The following is a 15875-nucleotide window of genomic DNA, read 5'->3' on the forward strand; positions in this document are numbered from 1 at the left end:
GACTGGAAGTGAGGAGAAATCTCCCCAGCAATAAAACCCTACTCCTAATTTAGGCTTGAATGTTTATTTTTGAGTGATTATTTTTTTCACCCTACTACTTCAACATTGCATACTAAATCGTATGTAACAAAGTTGTGTGAGTGTAAGAAATCTAGCAGGAAATAGTGAGTGGACCACAGTTACCAGTCAGGATATTATAAATGATTTCTTGATTTCAGCAGAGCTCCTCTAAGTGTCTGCAGAGAACATGGAGTGACAGCCCTATGATTCTGCTTCATACTATCGGTTCCATTTTGGTTTTTACCATTTATACAGCTCAGAAAATAGGGAAAAGGTCATGGTTCTATTTAAAAACAAGCCAATGCTCAGGCGGTTCCTGCTCAAGCTGATACCATGGTCAGCAGACTTTCTCATTCTTTGGCTTACCATCCTCTCTCTCTGGTTTATCAATTGTTTGCACATTTCAGAGTTCCACTCCAGCACCTTCTAGAATGCATTCATAGGTAGAAAATGAGAACTTGCTTTAGTTGGCCAGTTAGCCTTATCAGCTGAAATGGTCACTTCTTTTACATGCATATCTTCTAAACAATGCAAGGCGTGGTGTGTAGGCAATTCCTAATCAACTGCTGCATTGACAAGTTGCCTTCTCTTGCAAAAAAAAAAAAGTTTTTTTTCTAGAGATACAGTACTAAATCCTATTTTTTAGCTTCCCCAACACATTGCAGAATCAAATGTTGTAAATTTCTAATTATTTACAAATCTCTTCCTTTCCTCATACTGACCATGCTGCCTCTGCTTTGTTTCAAGAGAGAGAGAATAAACAGGAGGCTCACACACCTAGTGCATTATCCAAGGTTTATTGAAAGGAGTGAAAAATAAAAACATACTCGCAGACGAAGCATGTATCTAAAAAGCATTTGCATAATGACGATGGCCACAACAAGGTGTTCCAACTGTCAGTGCGGTCAAATGTCTGACACGTTTCAGGGATGAATCCCTTTCCTCAGAGCTACTGACTAGCCTCTGATGCAGATGTGTAGTGGATGGATGCCTCAGGCATCACCAGCAAGGCTCCCATCATCCATCCACTACACATCTGCATCAGAGGCTGGTCAGTGCCTCCTCTGTGAGTATATCTAAAAAGCATTTGCATAGTGTCGATGGCCACAACGGCAAGCAAGGTGTTCCAGCTGTCAGTGCGGTCAAATGACTGACGCATTTCAGGGATGAATCCCTTTCCTCAGAGCTACTGACTAGCCTCTGATGCAGATGTGTAGTGGATGAATGATGGGAGCCTTGCTGGTGATGCCTGAGGCATCCATCCACTACACATCTGCATCAGAGGCTAGTCAGTGGCTCTGAGGAAAGGGATTCATCCCTGAAACGCGTCGGCATTTGACTGCACTGACAGTTGGAACACCTTGCTTGCCATTGTGGCCATTGTCATTATGCAAATGCATTTTAGATACATGCTTCGTCTGTGAGTATGTTTTTTATTTTTCACTCCTTTCAATAAACCTTGGATAATGCACTAGGTGTGTGCGCCTCCTGTTTTCTCTATCCAGTGGCTGATCTCCCCGTCTGAGGAGGGCTGCACCCCTGAAGCATTTCCTTTGGTTGTTGCTGTCCTGGTTCCCTTGGCTTACCTTTTGGCTGTGTATATCCTGAGGCGCTGAAGAGTACATACGATATCCGGTTCGGTTATTTTGTTTAAAAAGACCCTGTAACCAGATCAGTTATCTTAATGGAAAAAAAAAAAATCACTTTTGTTCCTCACCTAGGCATCCAGTCACCACTGCGTACTGGGATGTCTACACCCCAGGAGGCAGTGTGCCAGAATCTGCACATGTGCAGGTACGCTGTGGGTCTCTCAAGATCTATGGAACCTGGCAGAAGCCCACAGTGTCTGCGCATGTGCCAGATCTCATTTCAGGATGGCGGTGTGTGTGTTGTGTGTGGGGTTTTTTTTTTTTTTATTTCATACAGGTGTTAGGGATTATACATTTAATTTAGAATAGGTAGGAAGAGGTTTCCCTTTAGGAAAAATAATACTACATCTCCTAGATCCCTTTCCCTACACACAGGGGGGTTAATTTACCAAAACTGGAGAGTGCAAAATCTGGTGCAGCTGTACATGGTAGCCAACCAGCTTCTAACTTCAGCTTGTTCAATTAAGCTTTGGCAATAAAACCTGGAAGCTGATTGGTTCACGAGGACAGATATTTAGGGAAATTCATTTTAAAGTTCAAACCAGACAGCTTCTAAAAACACTTTTGGCTGGAGTTCTACTTTAAAGTATGGGTAGCATGTTCACTTTAATGTTTGGCTCCTAGGTGTCCTTTAATATGTGAATTAAAGCAGAGTCGTGCATGTTGTTTAATTTCAGTGATGCGGAATCATGGCAATCTGAAGCTGATCCTGAACAGTAAAATCTTCAGTGAGATGAAGCTGGAGAGAGCGAACAGAAAGAGTCTGCATATCACCGCCACTGATCTGACCGACGGCAGCCTCAAAATATTCCTTGTGCAAGTGAGTTAATATCCTGAAACTTTCAGCTATGAAGGCATCGGCATTTTATTGGGTAAAAACATGTGAATATACCGTCAACACATTTCGGGGTTCTTCCCCTTTTTTCAGGGGATTTCGCTGCTTTTCCAGGCATATAATTGAAGGATAAGTTCACTCAGCTGCAACACTAACATGTTACATGTTACACCCTGAAGATGGGTGTAACATGTTCCAAAAGGTGAACGTATCCTTTAAAGTGTCTGCTAGGAGTTGATGTCTACATCTAGTGCAGACCATCCAATTCCAAGAGCATCCAAATCCTGGAAGACATTTCAATCATACGCCTAATAAAGTATTAAGGGACCAACCACTGTAGAGACTCTCTTAAGGGCATATGTACACGGGACGTTTGGAAAACTCTTCTGAATGATGGAAACTGCTGGAAAACGTAGGTCAAAAAAACGTCAGTTTAGCCGCGTTTGCATACCGCGTTTATGCGTATTTGTGTTTAGAAGCATTTTTAAAGATAACCTCAGGAGACCTTCCCAAATGCCCAGAATGCACTGAAAAACCGTAAAGAAATTAACTATTTCAGACATTTTGAGAGGAATAGAGAGAGCAGTATGTGTAGAGATGACTGTCTTTTCTGGTTGTATTCACTATGGATCCCATCATGAGCATAATGCGTCACGTTCTACCATTTTTTCCTTCACGCGAAACCTGGAACTTGACTGCACTGGTGTTCCGGGTCCATTTGAATACATAGAAAACACTTTGCATGCATTACTGATGATGAAAAAAGGCTCTGGACATGGAACAGTTAAACGCTTCTAAGTGTGGTTAACCGTGTTTACAAGCGTTTGGTGTTTGAAAGGCCGGTAAAATCTACTTGTGAATGCAAGTTTGGTGCTTTCAAAAAAACGACTGTAAACTCAACTGACTGTAAAAAAACTATGTGTACATGGACACTTAGGAAAACATTAGGGAGAGCTCAGGGGCTGCTGAAAAAAAAACGCAGAAAATCTCCTGAACGTGAGTTTATCAGCTGCAGTATACATGAGCCCTAAAGGATAAGTTCACCTTTTAGACAATAATAAATACACATTTTTTTGCAGGTAAAATATGTGCATTTATTATTTTGTCTGCAGTAGCCTGTACAGCTTTGTGCCAGCGATCAGTAGATCTCTGGTACCATGCAGGTCTCCTGCAGACCTGTCAGAATATCTGCTTGCTGTACGGGATGTATGAGCAAGAAGATACACTGATAAGCTTCAATGAACTACCACAGCTTTATGGTTGAACTGGATGGACTTTTGTCTTTTTTTTTCAGCCAAACTATGTAACTACTATGAACGTAGTTCATTGAAAACTACAAACCGACAGCTGCTCATGCAGGCCATAGACGGGCCGTTTATCAGCCGAATTGTCGTGGGTTTTCCAGCAGGACCGATAAAAATAAATGAGAAGATCCGCAAAAAACGGCCGACGGGCTGGCCCCACTAACGGCGTGAATATCGGTTGATTTTTCGTACAGATGAAAATTCGGCCGTTAAACGACCCATCTATGGCCTGCATAAGGCTGCTGGGACTTGCCGTTCATTCATTCATTCATGGAAGTCAGTGAATGAATGATGCGGCCGTGTGGGTGGAGCCCCGCTCGGTCATACTGATTTCGAATCTGACAGATAGTACGGGGAGACTGGGTGTTGGGCTGCGGCTATGGGAACACAGTACTTGTTCCACCCTAAAAATGGATGAACTTCTCCTTTAAGAGTCAAGCAGCCACAGGGAACCTAACCTACATCTCTGAATCCACATACGCACATACTACAACAGTAGATTGCTGGCCCAAGGAGTATGAGATTACTCAAGAAGGAGTTTCTTCCTTATTGCAGCAAATTTGGACCATGCTTATTAAGTAGGTTTTTTCTGCCTTCCTTTGGATCAACTGTGGGTTTGGGGTTCTATGGATGACCTATATGGAGGCTTCTTAATACACTTTTTTTTGTATTAAAGTGGTTGTAAACCTCAAACATGAAATATGAACAAAGCATATCCCCTCTATAGTACTTGCCTGTCTTAATTAAGAGCACTGAGTGTAATTTCTGTCTGCTGCTTCATTCTTTTGTGATCAGCATGAATCACTTCTGACAAGTTTTCCTGACACCAAGAGAGAAATGGTGACAGCAGAGGGACCTCCAGCTGATTACCGGCCTCAGCTCTGTTCCCATGGGCTGTGTGGAAGGGGGGTGGGGGGAGGTTGTCCATTCGCTCCAATCAGCTCTCAGAGCTCTTCTCACTGAGCTCTGCAGAGTGTAACGTTAGCTCTCCGCCCCCTTTTTTCTGAATGCTCAAAGCTTTACAAATTTAGCACTTTGAACAAATGTAGAGAAGAGAATGCCACAGATAAACAGGTACAACTTATGTAGGATGATTTGTGTTATCTCTGTGTATCACTGGGTATATGTAAGGGTTTACAAGCACTTTATTTGAAGTTAATGGACATGTCTTTTTTTCACCCTTAAACAATTTATTTTGAAGTTCGGGTTCTGACTTCACTCTGACTTGCTAATGTCGAGCTTTGTTCATGCCAGGCAATGTGTACTCTTAGTAGGGGGGTTAGTCATGGTAGGTCACAATGTTTTTTTTTTTTTTCTCGTATCTCCTGGGGACTCCTGGTAAGAGCTCTGCACAGCTTTCCCAGGTCTGTGGCCATTATCGGGGTTCCCATCTCCTGGTTGGATTTTCATCATAAAATGGAACAGGAGGAGCTGGGAGCCAATGGCTCCTTCTGCTATCAGTCTGCCCAGGGAGGAAGGAGACGGCACCGAGAAGGTTGCTCTCATGACCATTGCTGGATCGGATCGGGCTCCGGTATGAATAAAAGGGGGGGGGGGGGGTGTGACTGTGAGGATCCTGCAGCACAAAAGGTGTTTAAACCTTTAATGCAGGGGTCTAGTTAAAATAAAAAAAAAAAAGTCCACAGCTACAAGAAGTGCTGCGCTTTGTGAATGGTTCCATAGTCTTCTAAGTCCTGCCATGTGTCCCAGAAGACTATGGGGGTGGGGGGAAGGTCAACTTCCGTTTCCAATCGCCTAGGGCAGGGGTAGGCAACCTGCGGCTCTCTAGCTGTTGTGGAACTACATTTCCCATGCAACAATTACAAAACTAACAGTTACAGCTATGACTTGCAGAGGCATGATGGAACTTGTAGTCCCGCAACAGCTGGAGAGCCGCAGGTTGCCTACCCCTGGCCTAGGCGATCGCAGCAGAAGTGGAAGCTGGTACCTGTTAAATTCAGGTACCTCCTCCCCCCTCGCTCCCCCAAACGTGCCAATCCTTAACAGGAAGCAGGGGATGAAGCCTTAAAGCGGAACTTCCCCTTTTGGGTGGAGCTCCGCTTTAAGGCTTTAGAACCACTGTAACTCTTTCATGACCAGAGGTCATTGATGTCTTGATGCTGCTGCAAAATATAGCGGCATCAGTATGTGTTGGTCAACCTGTCAATAACTCTGTGACCAATTTTCATATTTAATATTTTAAAAAAAAGGACATGTAAGGCATTATATTTGGAACATTTGTTTACGAAATGCTGACAAATGCACAAAAAAAAGGGTTTTTGTTAATACATTCATTAATTTTTTGATACTGTATTTACATGTGACAATTACAGTATTAAGCAGAGTCACATTTTCAACATTATGCAGCTTTCTTCTTTACGATGAAAGGTTTAAGCAGTAATCCGCAGCTCTCCTGATTACTCAACAGAAGCATGAATTTTAACATTCATTCTCAATATCATCTTCAATGTTACTTTCACTCATCCTTCACCAGATTCACTCATCTGTGTTTTTTATATTTTCTTGGACCTCTTTCTTTTCTAGGCAAGTGTGAAAGATACAGCACGCCTTCATGCTGCAATCCATCATCGGCTCATCGCAATGAGCAGCTTCCGGTCCAGGCAGGAGCAGAGCATGTCCGTCACTGAGGATGAAAACAGCTCCCATTCACAGCTTCTCAACAGCGATTCTGAGGATGAAGAGGATGACGAAATGAAACTCTGTTCTAGTAAAATGTCAGGTATGATTACCATTGGATGAGCAAAATGGATGACCTGTCACAAAACATTCTGCGTAAGATAGCCATGGTACAATCTGATTGTACCATTCTCCTTTAGATTTCCCAACAACTAGTTAACACATGGGGATAATACCTTGAATGGATTGTTTGTTCAGATAGGCCTATACATTACACATTTCTTGGTAATTCTAAAGGAGAGTTTGAGTATTTTATTTATTAAAGGTTCTTGTATACCGCCAAGAATTTACACAGTGCTTTACTTCACCGCTTTATCCCTGACCAGTCTGTTGTGTTCCTTTGCCTTCATGATGCTGTTTGTTCACTAATGTTCTCTAACAAACCTCTGAGGGCTTCACAGAATAGCTGTATTTATACTGTAATTAAATTACACACAGGTGGACTCTATTTACTAATTAGGTGACTTCTGAAGGCAATTGGTAACACTAGATTGTAGTTAGGGGTATCAGAGTAAAAGGGGCTGAATACAAATGCACGCCATACTTTTCAGATATTTATTTGTAAAAAGTTTGAAACCCATTTCTCATTTTCCTTCCACTTCACAACTCTGTGCCACTTTGTGGCAGTCTCACATAAAATACATTTACGTTTTTGGTTGTAACATGACAGAATGTGGAATATTTCAAGGGGTATGAATACTTTTTCAAGGCACATCAGTCCCTGCCCTCGGGGAGCTTACAATCTAAGGTCTGTAACTCACATTCATACATACACATACTAGGGTCAGTTTAGAATGGAGCCAATTAACCTACCAGCATGTCTTTGGAGTGTGGGAGGGAACTTGAGTACCCGGAGGAAGCTCACACAGTCACAGAGAGAACATGCAAACTCCAGGCAGGTATTGCCGTGTTTGGAATTTGAACGGACAGCACCAGTGCCGACAAGCAGAACTGCTAACCAGTTCGCCACTGTGGCTTAGTGGTTATCACTTGTGCCCTGCAAAACTGGTCTTTGGTTCACATCCTGGTAAGGACACGATCTTCATGGACACACTGGTAGTCCTACTTGGGACTCTTGTCTAGAACTGGCCCTTGTATATTCTAGTGAGCGTGCCCAAGGTGACTGCCTCGCCTCCTTTCTGTCCCTACAACACTTTGAGTTTCCAGGGGAAGTAATGCTGTAGAAATCTAAATTAACCCCTTGGCGCCGGCACCTCCTGGCCCTTTAAGGGTTTCAGAAGCTGGGAGGTGGGGTTTTAGGGTCACGTAATCGGGAATGGTCCCTATCGAAAGAGGAGATTGGGACCTTTCCGTGAATACCGGACATGTGTGCTGGGAGCGCGGGGCGTACGCTCTCAGCACATATGTTTTTATTAATTGCACGCAAATGTACAGCCGCTCGGCGTCAAGGCTCACACCGGGAGGCTGCACATTTGCGTGCGGCCGGCGCCAAGAGGTTAACAAGATAATATGTAACATCCAGCGCCTCATTAATGAGATTCACCCCCTCACCTCTAGTTGTCCAGGTCACCATTTACACTTTGAAAGAAATCTCAAACTTTGATTGGCCTCAGAAATAATAGAGGGAAGAAAGGAATAGAGTGGAAAATCTTCCAATGGGGACACTGGTGACAGCTGCACTTTGTAGGGATTTACTTTCTGTTGTGGCTATGGGACAGGAAGCGAAGGGAAATTTCCCCAATGGTACACAGATGAAAAGAAAAACAGGCAGTGGTTATATCCTTCCTTTTGCGCTATCCAATATGAAGAGAAAAGTTTTGGCTCTGAAAAGGCAGACTCTATGGAATTGGTTTAGTAAAGGCAAATAGACTGTGCACTTTGCAAGTGTAGTCGCTCCGGTGCTTGATAGCCTCTGCTGACTTCCTTTATCCAATTTTGTGCTGGCAAAAATGCTGTTTTGTTTTTTTTGTTTTTTATTTTCCTTGCGTGTGATTGAGTATTCTTTGTACAGTGAAGCTTTGCCTCATTTACTAAGCTCTGGAGCAATTGCACTTGCAGTGAGAGTGAACAGTCTATTTGCCTTTAGTATGTCAACCCCATTGGATCACTAGGTCTCTTTCCTGCCATGAGTCTTTTATGTTTTCCAAAATTTAAAAAAAAAAAATAATAATAGTTTTGGCTTTGAATTACAGAGTATCAAAATGACACAATATCAAAATAAAACCTTTCTCCCTTTGTAGATCATCTCCAGTTGATCCGCCAGCGGCCCGTCCTGTACTCCTGACAGTTGCTTTCCATCCATCTTTTCTCAGTAATGTGTCTTCGTACAAGATCATCTGCAGGAATGCCAATATCAAACTGGAATTGGAAAGTGACAGAATTCTGTGGATCAAAATCATCATCTATTAAAAAGTACTACACAGACCAGGAGTGTCAAAATAACCAACGGATAGACTTGCCCGTTTCTGCGGCATATTTGGAATCCAGTATCTACTAAAGACTTATTTGACAGTATCGTTAATTGGGACACTTTAACATATATAAATATATATATACCTCAAGAATGATGACTGAGTGCACCTTAATATTTAGCCAAAGGATATTGAGACAAACATTCCCAGTATCAACTTCTTCTCTCCTCCCCTTGTTATTTAATATTCATTCATTTGGAGCTCCGTGATCATGCATCATACCAGCAAGTCAAAGCATGTATGTGTATGAATTTAAAAAAAAAAAAAAAATTGTATCTTGATCTCAGTATTGTGCATCATATTGATGGCAATGATCGAGCTTACTTTGTATATGCATTGCCATATTCTTATTGTACACCATTGCAGTCTTTTACATCCTATTTGGCATGTTTTATCATTTTGTTTGGTCACGTGGTCACGGTGGCTGAGACTTTAGAGGGCTATTTTATTTTATTTTTTTCTGCTAATTTGTAAAATATATCTAATCTATTGTGTATTTAAAATTTTCATTCTATATATATATATATATATATATATATATAAATATATATTTATATTTTATTAAAGGTTGTTTTTATGGTAGTGTAATATATATCTACAAATTTAGAGATCTATTTAACAGGGTTTGCTTGGCACGTTTTATAAACAGTTACTCTGTTTACATGTAAATTGAATTTTGTGTTAAGTTTTTATTTCTGATGATGTGACCCGAGTTCCCTTCTTCAATCACTTGGAAGGCAGATTACTAATCCTGTATGAGCAATGAGCTGCATGGCCTGAAAGTGTATGTTTTCTATAGCAACCTGTTGTGCTACAGCTGTATTCAGTGGAAATCATAGTCACCAAAGGGCCGCTGTGCAAGAATATTCTTTGGGTCCCCCATTTAACTACTGCCCAGGTGCAACTGGTTATTCAATGTGTAAAGACAGATGAAGATTATTTTTTTGCTATCTGGAACTCTCTCTAAAACTTATAATACATGTTACAATCTGTATAATTTACTCTACCAGGTATTATATGCTTTTTAAAATATTTTACCCCAGAGGAACCTTTGAAATAATTTTCAGGTCTCAGGGAACCTCTGCTAAGATTAGTACATTGGGTGGTTAATATGAAAATGCCACTATGTTGGTGGGGAGAATGTCACCCATAATTAACCGCTTCCTGTCTGCCCTATAGCAGAAATACTGCTACAGGGCACCAGGGGTGTGCAAAATCACGTATATACTACCATACATGATTTTGCAGTTTCGGTTAGCGCGTCCTACCTGCGCCACCATTCGCTGCCTTGGCTGTCAATCACCGGGTCCCAGCCGGTGGTTGCTCGCCGACACCCAGTAATTGCTGAGTTTTACCGACGGGGGAGAGAACTGTATGTAAACAATACAGTTCTCTCCCCTGTCAGCTCCTGCACGCTGTTTTGCATGGCTCTGCAAAGCACTCACACAGCACACAGTGAAACAGCACACAGTTAACCCTTTGATCACCCCACATATTAACCCCTTCCTGCCCAGTGTCAGTACGGTGTCGGTGCTTTTTATTAGCACTGATCGCTGTATTGGTGTCACTGGGGATGTCAGTGACACCAAGTAATTTCCCCCCAGTGTCAAAATGCCCAGCGCAGTCCCACTATAAGTCGCTGATCGCCGCCATTACTAGTAAATAAATAAGTACAAATCCCATTATCTATACCGCCATTTTATAAATCTTATAACTTTCACGTAAACCAATTAATTTACATGTTTTGGGATTTTTTTTTTTTTATTTTGTTTTTAGCAAAGACTTGTCGCAGAATACATTTTGACCTAAATATATGACAAAATTTGATTTTTTTTTTTTTTTTTTTTTTTTTTTTTACTGGACATGTTTAATAGCAAAAAGTCAAAAATATAAATTTTCCCTTAAAATTGTCAGTCTTTTTTTGTTTATAGCACAAAAAAATGTAAAATGCACAGGCAATCAAATACCACCGAAATAATGCTCCATTTGTAGGGAAAAAAAGGACATAAATTTAATTTGGGTGCAGTATTGCATAACCGCACAATTGTCAGTTAAAGTAACGCAGTACCGTAACGCAAAAAATGGCCTGGTCAGGAAGGGGGGTAAATCCTCTGGAGGACAAGTGGTTAGTAGATTATACAATTTTTTTTTTTCGACTATGGAGCACCTTCCCTGCCGGCCAAACACAAGGATCACTGCTGGCAGCTATAGCTGCTGACGGTGATCGCATAAAAAAAATCCAACAGGCTGGTTGAACTGAAGTCCACTTCAGTACAACCAGCTTGTCCATAGATGGATTGAATCTCAGTCATTCCCTGCTGAACCAGCTGAGATTCGATCCATCTATGACCCTCTTTATAGTGGTGTTTGAAATGCCACCCTTCCCTTCAGTTAAATTAGTGCCATGCTACTTTGCCAAGTGACAATGTACCTGGAACTATGAAGGTACCAGAAGATGGGAGGTCAATTAGCCACAGCTCAAGGAACCTCTAGCAACTATTGATGGAAGCCATATGGTTCCACAGAACCCTGGTTGAGAATGACTAATGTGCTATGTAGTTAAAGAGCCTGCCAGATTGGATACAGATTGATTGCATAGTTTGAGGAGGTCCTCATTACAAAGTTTTGGTAAACCAAAAGATAATTGTGTGAAGATAGTATGGTCAGATGGTGATGTGAATGTGAAGCTTAATATGCAACTATATGGCTTAAGGTAAAAAACCATCTAGATCCCAACACTTGCCTGGCACACCTATAGTATATAGGGCCCCCTAACTGGCCCCTTGGGCATCTGCACAGTCTGCACAATTGGCTGATGTCACACTGACAATTCTTATGGTGGCGACATCTCCCAGGTGCAGCAACTACGTATTTAAATGAGTGTTGCTTTTTTGCTGGCCTGGAATGCTGCAAAACCTCACTTTGTAGCAATGATGGAGCTCCATCTTACTGGTCTGACCAAGAAGGGAGTGATGCCATAGAAGAAGGTCCATTGGCTGTATTTGCCTCATGTTTAGAGCACAGTGACCCTGTCCAGAAAGTGCTTCTTTGCCTCTTTATAACCAATATCAAGCACATCATAGGTCAGCTTGGGTCTTAGAATGAGTTTAGAAGAGCAGCAAAGTGGTTTAGTGGTTAGCCTTGCAGCATGGGGGTCCTTGACCAGGACACTACCTGCAAGGAGTTTGCATGCTCTTCATGCGCTTATGTGGGTGTCCTTCAGGTACTCTGGTCTCTTCTCCTACTCCAAAAGCATTCTGGTAGGTTATTTGGCCCAAGTATGATATTCTAATGAGTGCGCCCAAGATGGCTGCTTCACCATCTGGTCAAACAGCAGATAAAAGCAGGCTTTGAGTCCTTGGGGACTCGTAGCACTTTAAGGGCATTTGACTTTTTTTTTTTTTTTTTCTGTGTCCATACACAAATAGGCATTTACAGGTGTTTAGAGGCAGGAAAAAACCCCAGGGGCAGCACGTTCAAGAGGAACATTTTGCAGCAAAAAAAAGCCTGACGCGCCTAAACGTGTCGAAATGCGCTTAAGCATAGCAACGTTTAGCACTTGAGCATTCGCTCATTTCAAAGGGCAAAATAAATGAATTTTCTTGCCAATGAAATGAGTGAACAGCAAAGCGCTTGATACAGCTTTAGGTGCTTTTTTAACGCTGCTTTCTTCTGTCAGGAGAAAGGTTTTTAGAAGGATTGCAGCATGTGTAAGACCTAAAAGAAATGTAAAAATAATACAGGTGTACCTTGGTTAACGCAATGAAAATCCATTGAAAATAATGCCTCGGTTTAATTGGTTTTCAATGCATTTATGAATTAATTTTTAATCATGTCCCTGTACAGTATTTATGCCTTTAAAGTGCACTTTATAAAGAATTTTGAACAGATAAAATACTTTTTTTGACTTTTTTCTCACCTCAGGAACGGATTAATTGGTTTTCAATGCATTCCTATTGGGAAACCGCGTTTTGGTTTATGAATTTTTCACAATACGAAAGGTCCCGCAGAACGCATTAAATTCGTAATATGCATACCTGGAATTCAGCTTTAAAGTTGATGTAAACCTCAGACATGAAATATAAACAAAGCATATTCCTCTATAGTTTTTTTTTTTCCAGTCCAGAGCACAGTGTCATTTCTGTCTCCTGCCTCTTTCCTCTGCTATCCCCATCAGTCACTTCTGACAAGTTTTCTTGACACCAAGAGAAAAATGGTGACGGGAGGGCACAGACTGTGATTGACAGCTTCAGCTCTGTTCCTGTGTGGAGAGGGCTGTGTACCTTCCCCTCCCAATCAGCTCTCAGAGCTCACCTCGCTGAATAACTTTAGCACCCCACCCCCTGCTTTTCAGAGGTGAGACATCCTGTGTAAATTCTGTACTTTGAGCGAATGTAGATAAAAGATGGCTATAGATCAAGGGGTCTCCAAACTTTACAAAGGGCCAGTTTATTGTCCTTCAAACTTTAAGAGGGCCGGACTATAGCCAGTGGGAGAAGAAAATGTCCCAGCATAAGCTGGAGTAAGCTATGCCCCATCATTGGTATCAATGGGAGGAATAGTGCTCTATTATTGGTGTCAGTGGGAGGAATAGTGTCCCATCATTGGTGTCAATGGAAGAAACCATGTCCCGATATTGGTATCAATGGGAGGAATGGTGCCCCATCTTTGGTGTCAATCAGAGGGATAGTGCCCCATCATTGGTATCAATGGGAGGAATAGTGCCCCTTTATTGGTGTCAGTGGGAGGAATGGTGCTCTGTGATTGGTGTCAGTGGGAGGAATAGTGCTCCATCATTGGTGTCTGGGAGAAATGGTGTCCCATCATTGGTGTCAATGAGAGGAATTGTGCCCATTGTTGTCAGTAGGAGGAAAAGCACCCCATCATTGGCATCAATGGGAGGAATGGTGCCCCATCATTGGCATCAATGGGAGGAATGGTGCCCTATCATTGGTTTCATTAGGAGGAATTGTGTCCCACTGTTGGTGTCAGTGGCAGGAACTGACACTGTTACTAACAGTGGGGGAATAATGCCCCAAGGGCCGAATAAAAGCAAGCAAGGGGCTGTAGTTTGGAGACCACTTTTGTAGATAAACAGAAACTACTTATGTAGGAGGATTTGTTTCATCTCTGTGTGTCACCTGAGGCCAGTCACTTCACTGGGTATATGTAAGGGTTTACAGCAACTTTAAGGGCTGGTGCAAACCAGTGTCTGCATTCTGCTGTGAAGGTTGCAGGGCCCATACATGATGCGTTGAACTTCTTTTCTTTTTTTTTTGTCACAAAGTGTTATTTTTATTCACCACAGCGGGTTGAGATAGTAGTGCATGTCTCACTTTTTGAGCACACACCCCCGCAGTGCACTGATGTGAACTGAATACTTGACTCAAGTCAAACTGCTTTGTCTATGTTGGCATTGCATTTGGCACCCATCTGGAGTGAATGGACCCTTGGGTTTAAAAACCAAGCAGCGATGGCAGCTGCCATAGTTCTCTCTGGACAGGCACAGGCTGTTTGGATTGCATTTCTTGCATATTTTTGAATCATTTGATCCCAGGAGAGATCTAAGAAAATCACTAAATAAATGTAATATAAATACATTGAAGTCTCTTCTGTAGATGTGTTTTAGGATAGGAAGAAATGGGAAGAATGTGATGGGTTTCCACTGCAGAGCAGAGAATCGCATATAAAATCTTGCCATGGAGAGAAAAACTCTGCAGGCATGCAATGTGTTCCATTCTCTATATCATGTCTTCGTCTTCCTGTATGCCTTGTAACACTTTGCATTGTTCTACTGGAACATGGACCCAACAATGGAGGAGGTGGACGGGGTTCAGTTCTGAGATCTAAAATGAAATAAAAATACAACAGTCCAATCATTTTGTGTTTTGGTTTTTTGTTCATCCCAGTGGCAGTAGGTAGACTGTATCTAAACCCAAACACTTTAACCAACTACCTTATGGCACATGTCTCTGTAATGTCAGAAGGTCAAAGTAATGCTAACGATATCCTTGTTCTTAAAGATAAAAAAAAAAACATACACTACTTCTGGGCCCTGTTATCTATTTTTGATGAAATCGCTTCTTACTTTATCTGGCTCCTTGTAATGTCTTTGAACCTCTTCTTTCCCTGCTCATTTCTATTTGTTTGGAGTTGCAAGTTCATAGTCCATCTTGGAAGCAAGCAACAAAAGGGTGGCTACATTCTTACATACAGAGGGATCATGGAGAATGAACATAGCTACCCTCTAACAGGAACTCAATCAGCAGCAAAAAAAAAAAAAGGAAGTGGAAGGAGACTAAGAGCAATAAAAGTTACTTTTTTGGTTGAAATGGTTGTAAAGTGTGTAACGGACCCCAGACACACACGACTGGGTATCTCTGTCAAGAAGCTGCTTCTCGGGCTCTGGAATATGAGACCAGTGAATCTGGCTATTGTTACCCCAAGATCCAGAGGACACCAGATTTGAAGTAAACCAGGAGGTAGACTAGTTTATTTGAACACAGATACAAGATAAATACACTCAGGACAATTCCCCCCTCCCTGCATAGTAACACAGGGCTGGGCAATCTACATTTGGTAACAAGAGACACACAGATATTCAAACTTCACACCAGCAGACAGTCCCGTCAGGAAGGAGGGCTGCTGGAGACCCCCCCCCCCCCCCCAACTAAGCTAATACACACAAACACACACAACCCATAATAGTTTGCTCCCAAACCAGAGAGGCAATAGAACAATGGGATGTAGCCACATCAAGCCCACACAATATTAGGACAGATCACCCTGTACCCCTAACAGGCACAGGGTGACTTACACATAAGAGGGATATGGGGAGCTGAGACGGGTCTTCCCACCTCTCCAAAGTGAACTGGGTTCCAGGAGCCCCCCACCCAAA

The 15875-nt window shown here is 42.1% G+C and overlaps 1 protein-coding gene across 1 annotated transcript in view; it reads left to right on the top strand.

Annotated features, from left to right (window-relative positions):
- The window catches only part of RANBP3L (RAN binding protein 3 like), a 42302-nt gene extending 27449 nt beyond the window's left edge, over positions 1 to 14853 (top strand). The window contains exons 11-13 of the mRNA XM_089689419.1: positions 2387 to 2529; positions 6393 to 6588; positions 8747 to 14853. Of these exons, the coding sequence (XP_089545545.1) occupies positions 2387 to 2529; positions 6393 to 6588; positions 8747 to 8790 (383 nt within the window). The 3' untranslated portion in view covers positions 8791 to 14853. The remainder of the gene's footprint in view (positions 1 to 2386; positions 2530 to 6392; positions 6589 to 8746) is intronic.
- The last annotated feature ends 1022 nt before the right edge of the window (positions 14854 to 15875 follow it).

The sequence above is a fragment of the Staurois parvus genome, unplaced genomic scaffold (assembly GCF_062004578.1).
Source record: "Staurois parvus isolate SC_StPar_1 unplaced genomic scaffold, SC_StPar_1.0 ptg000475l, whole genome shotgun sequence".
Classification (NCBI taxonomy): domain Eukaryota; kingdom Metazoa; phylum Chordata; class Amphibia; order Anura; family Ranidae; genus Staurois; species Staurois parvus.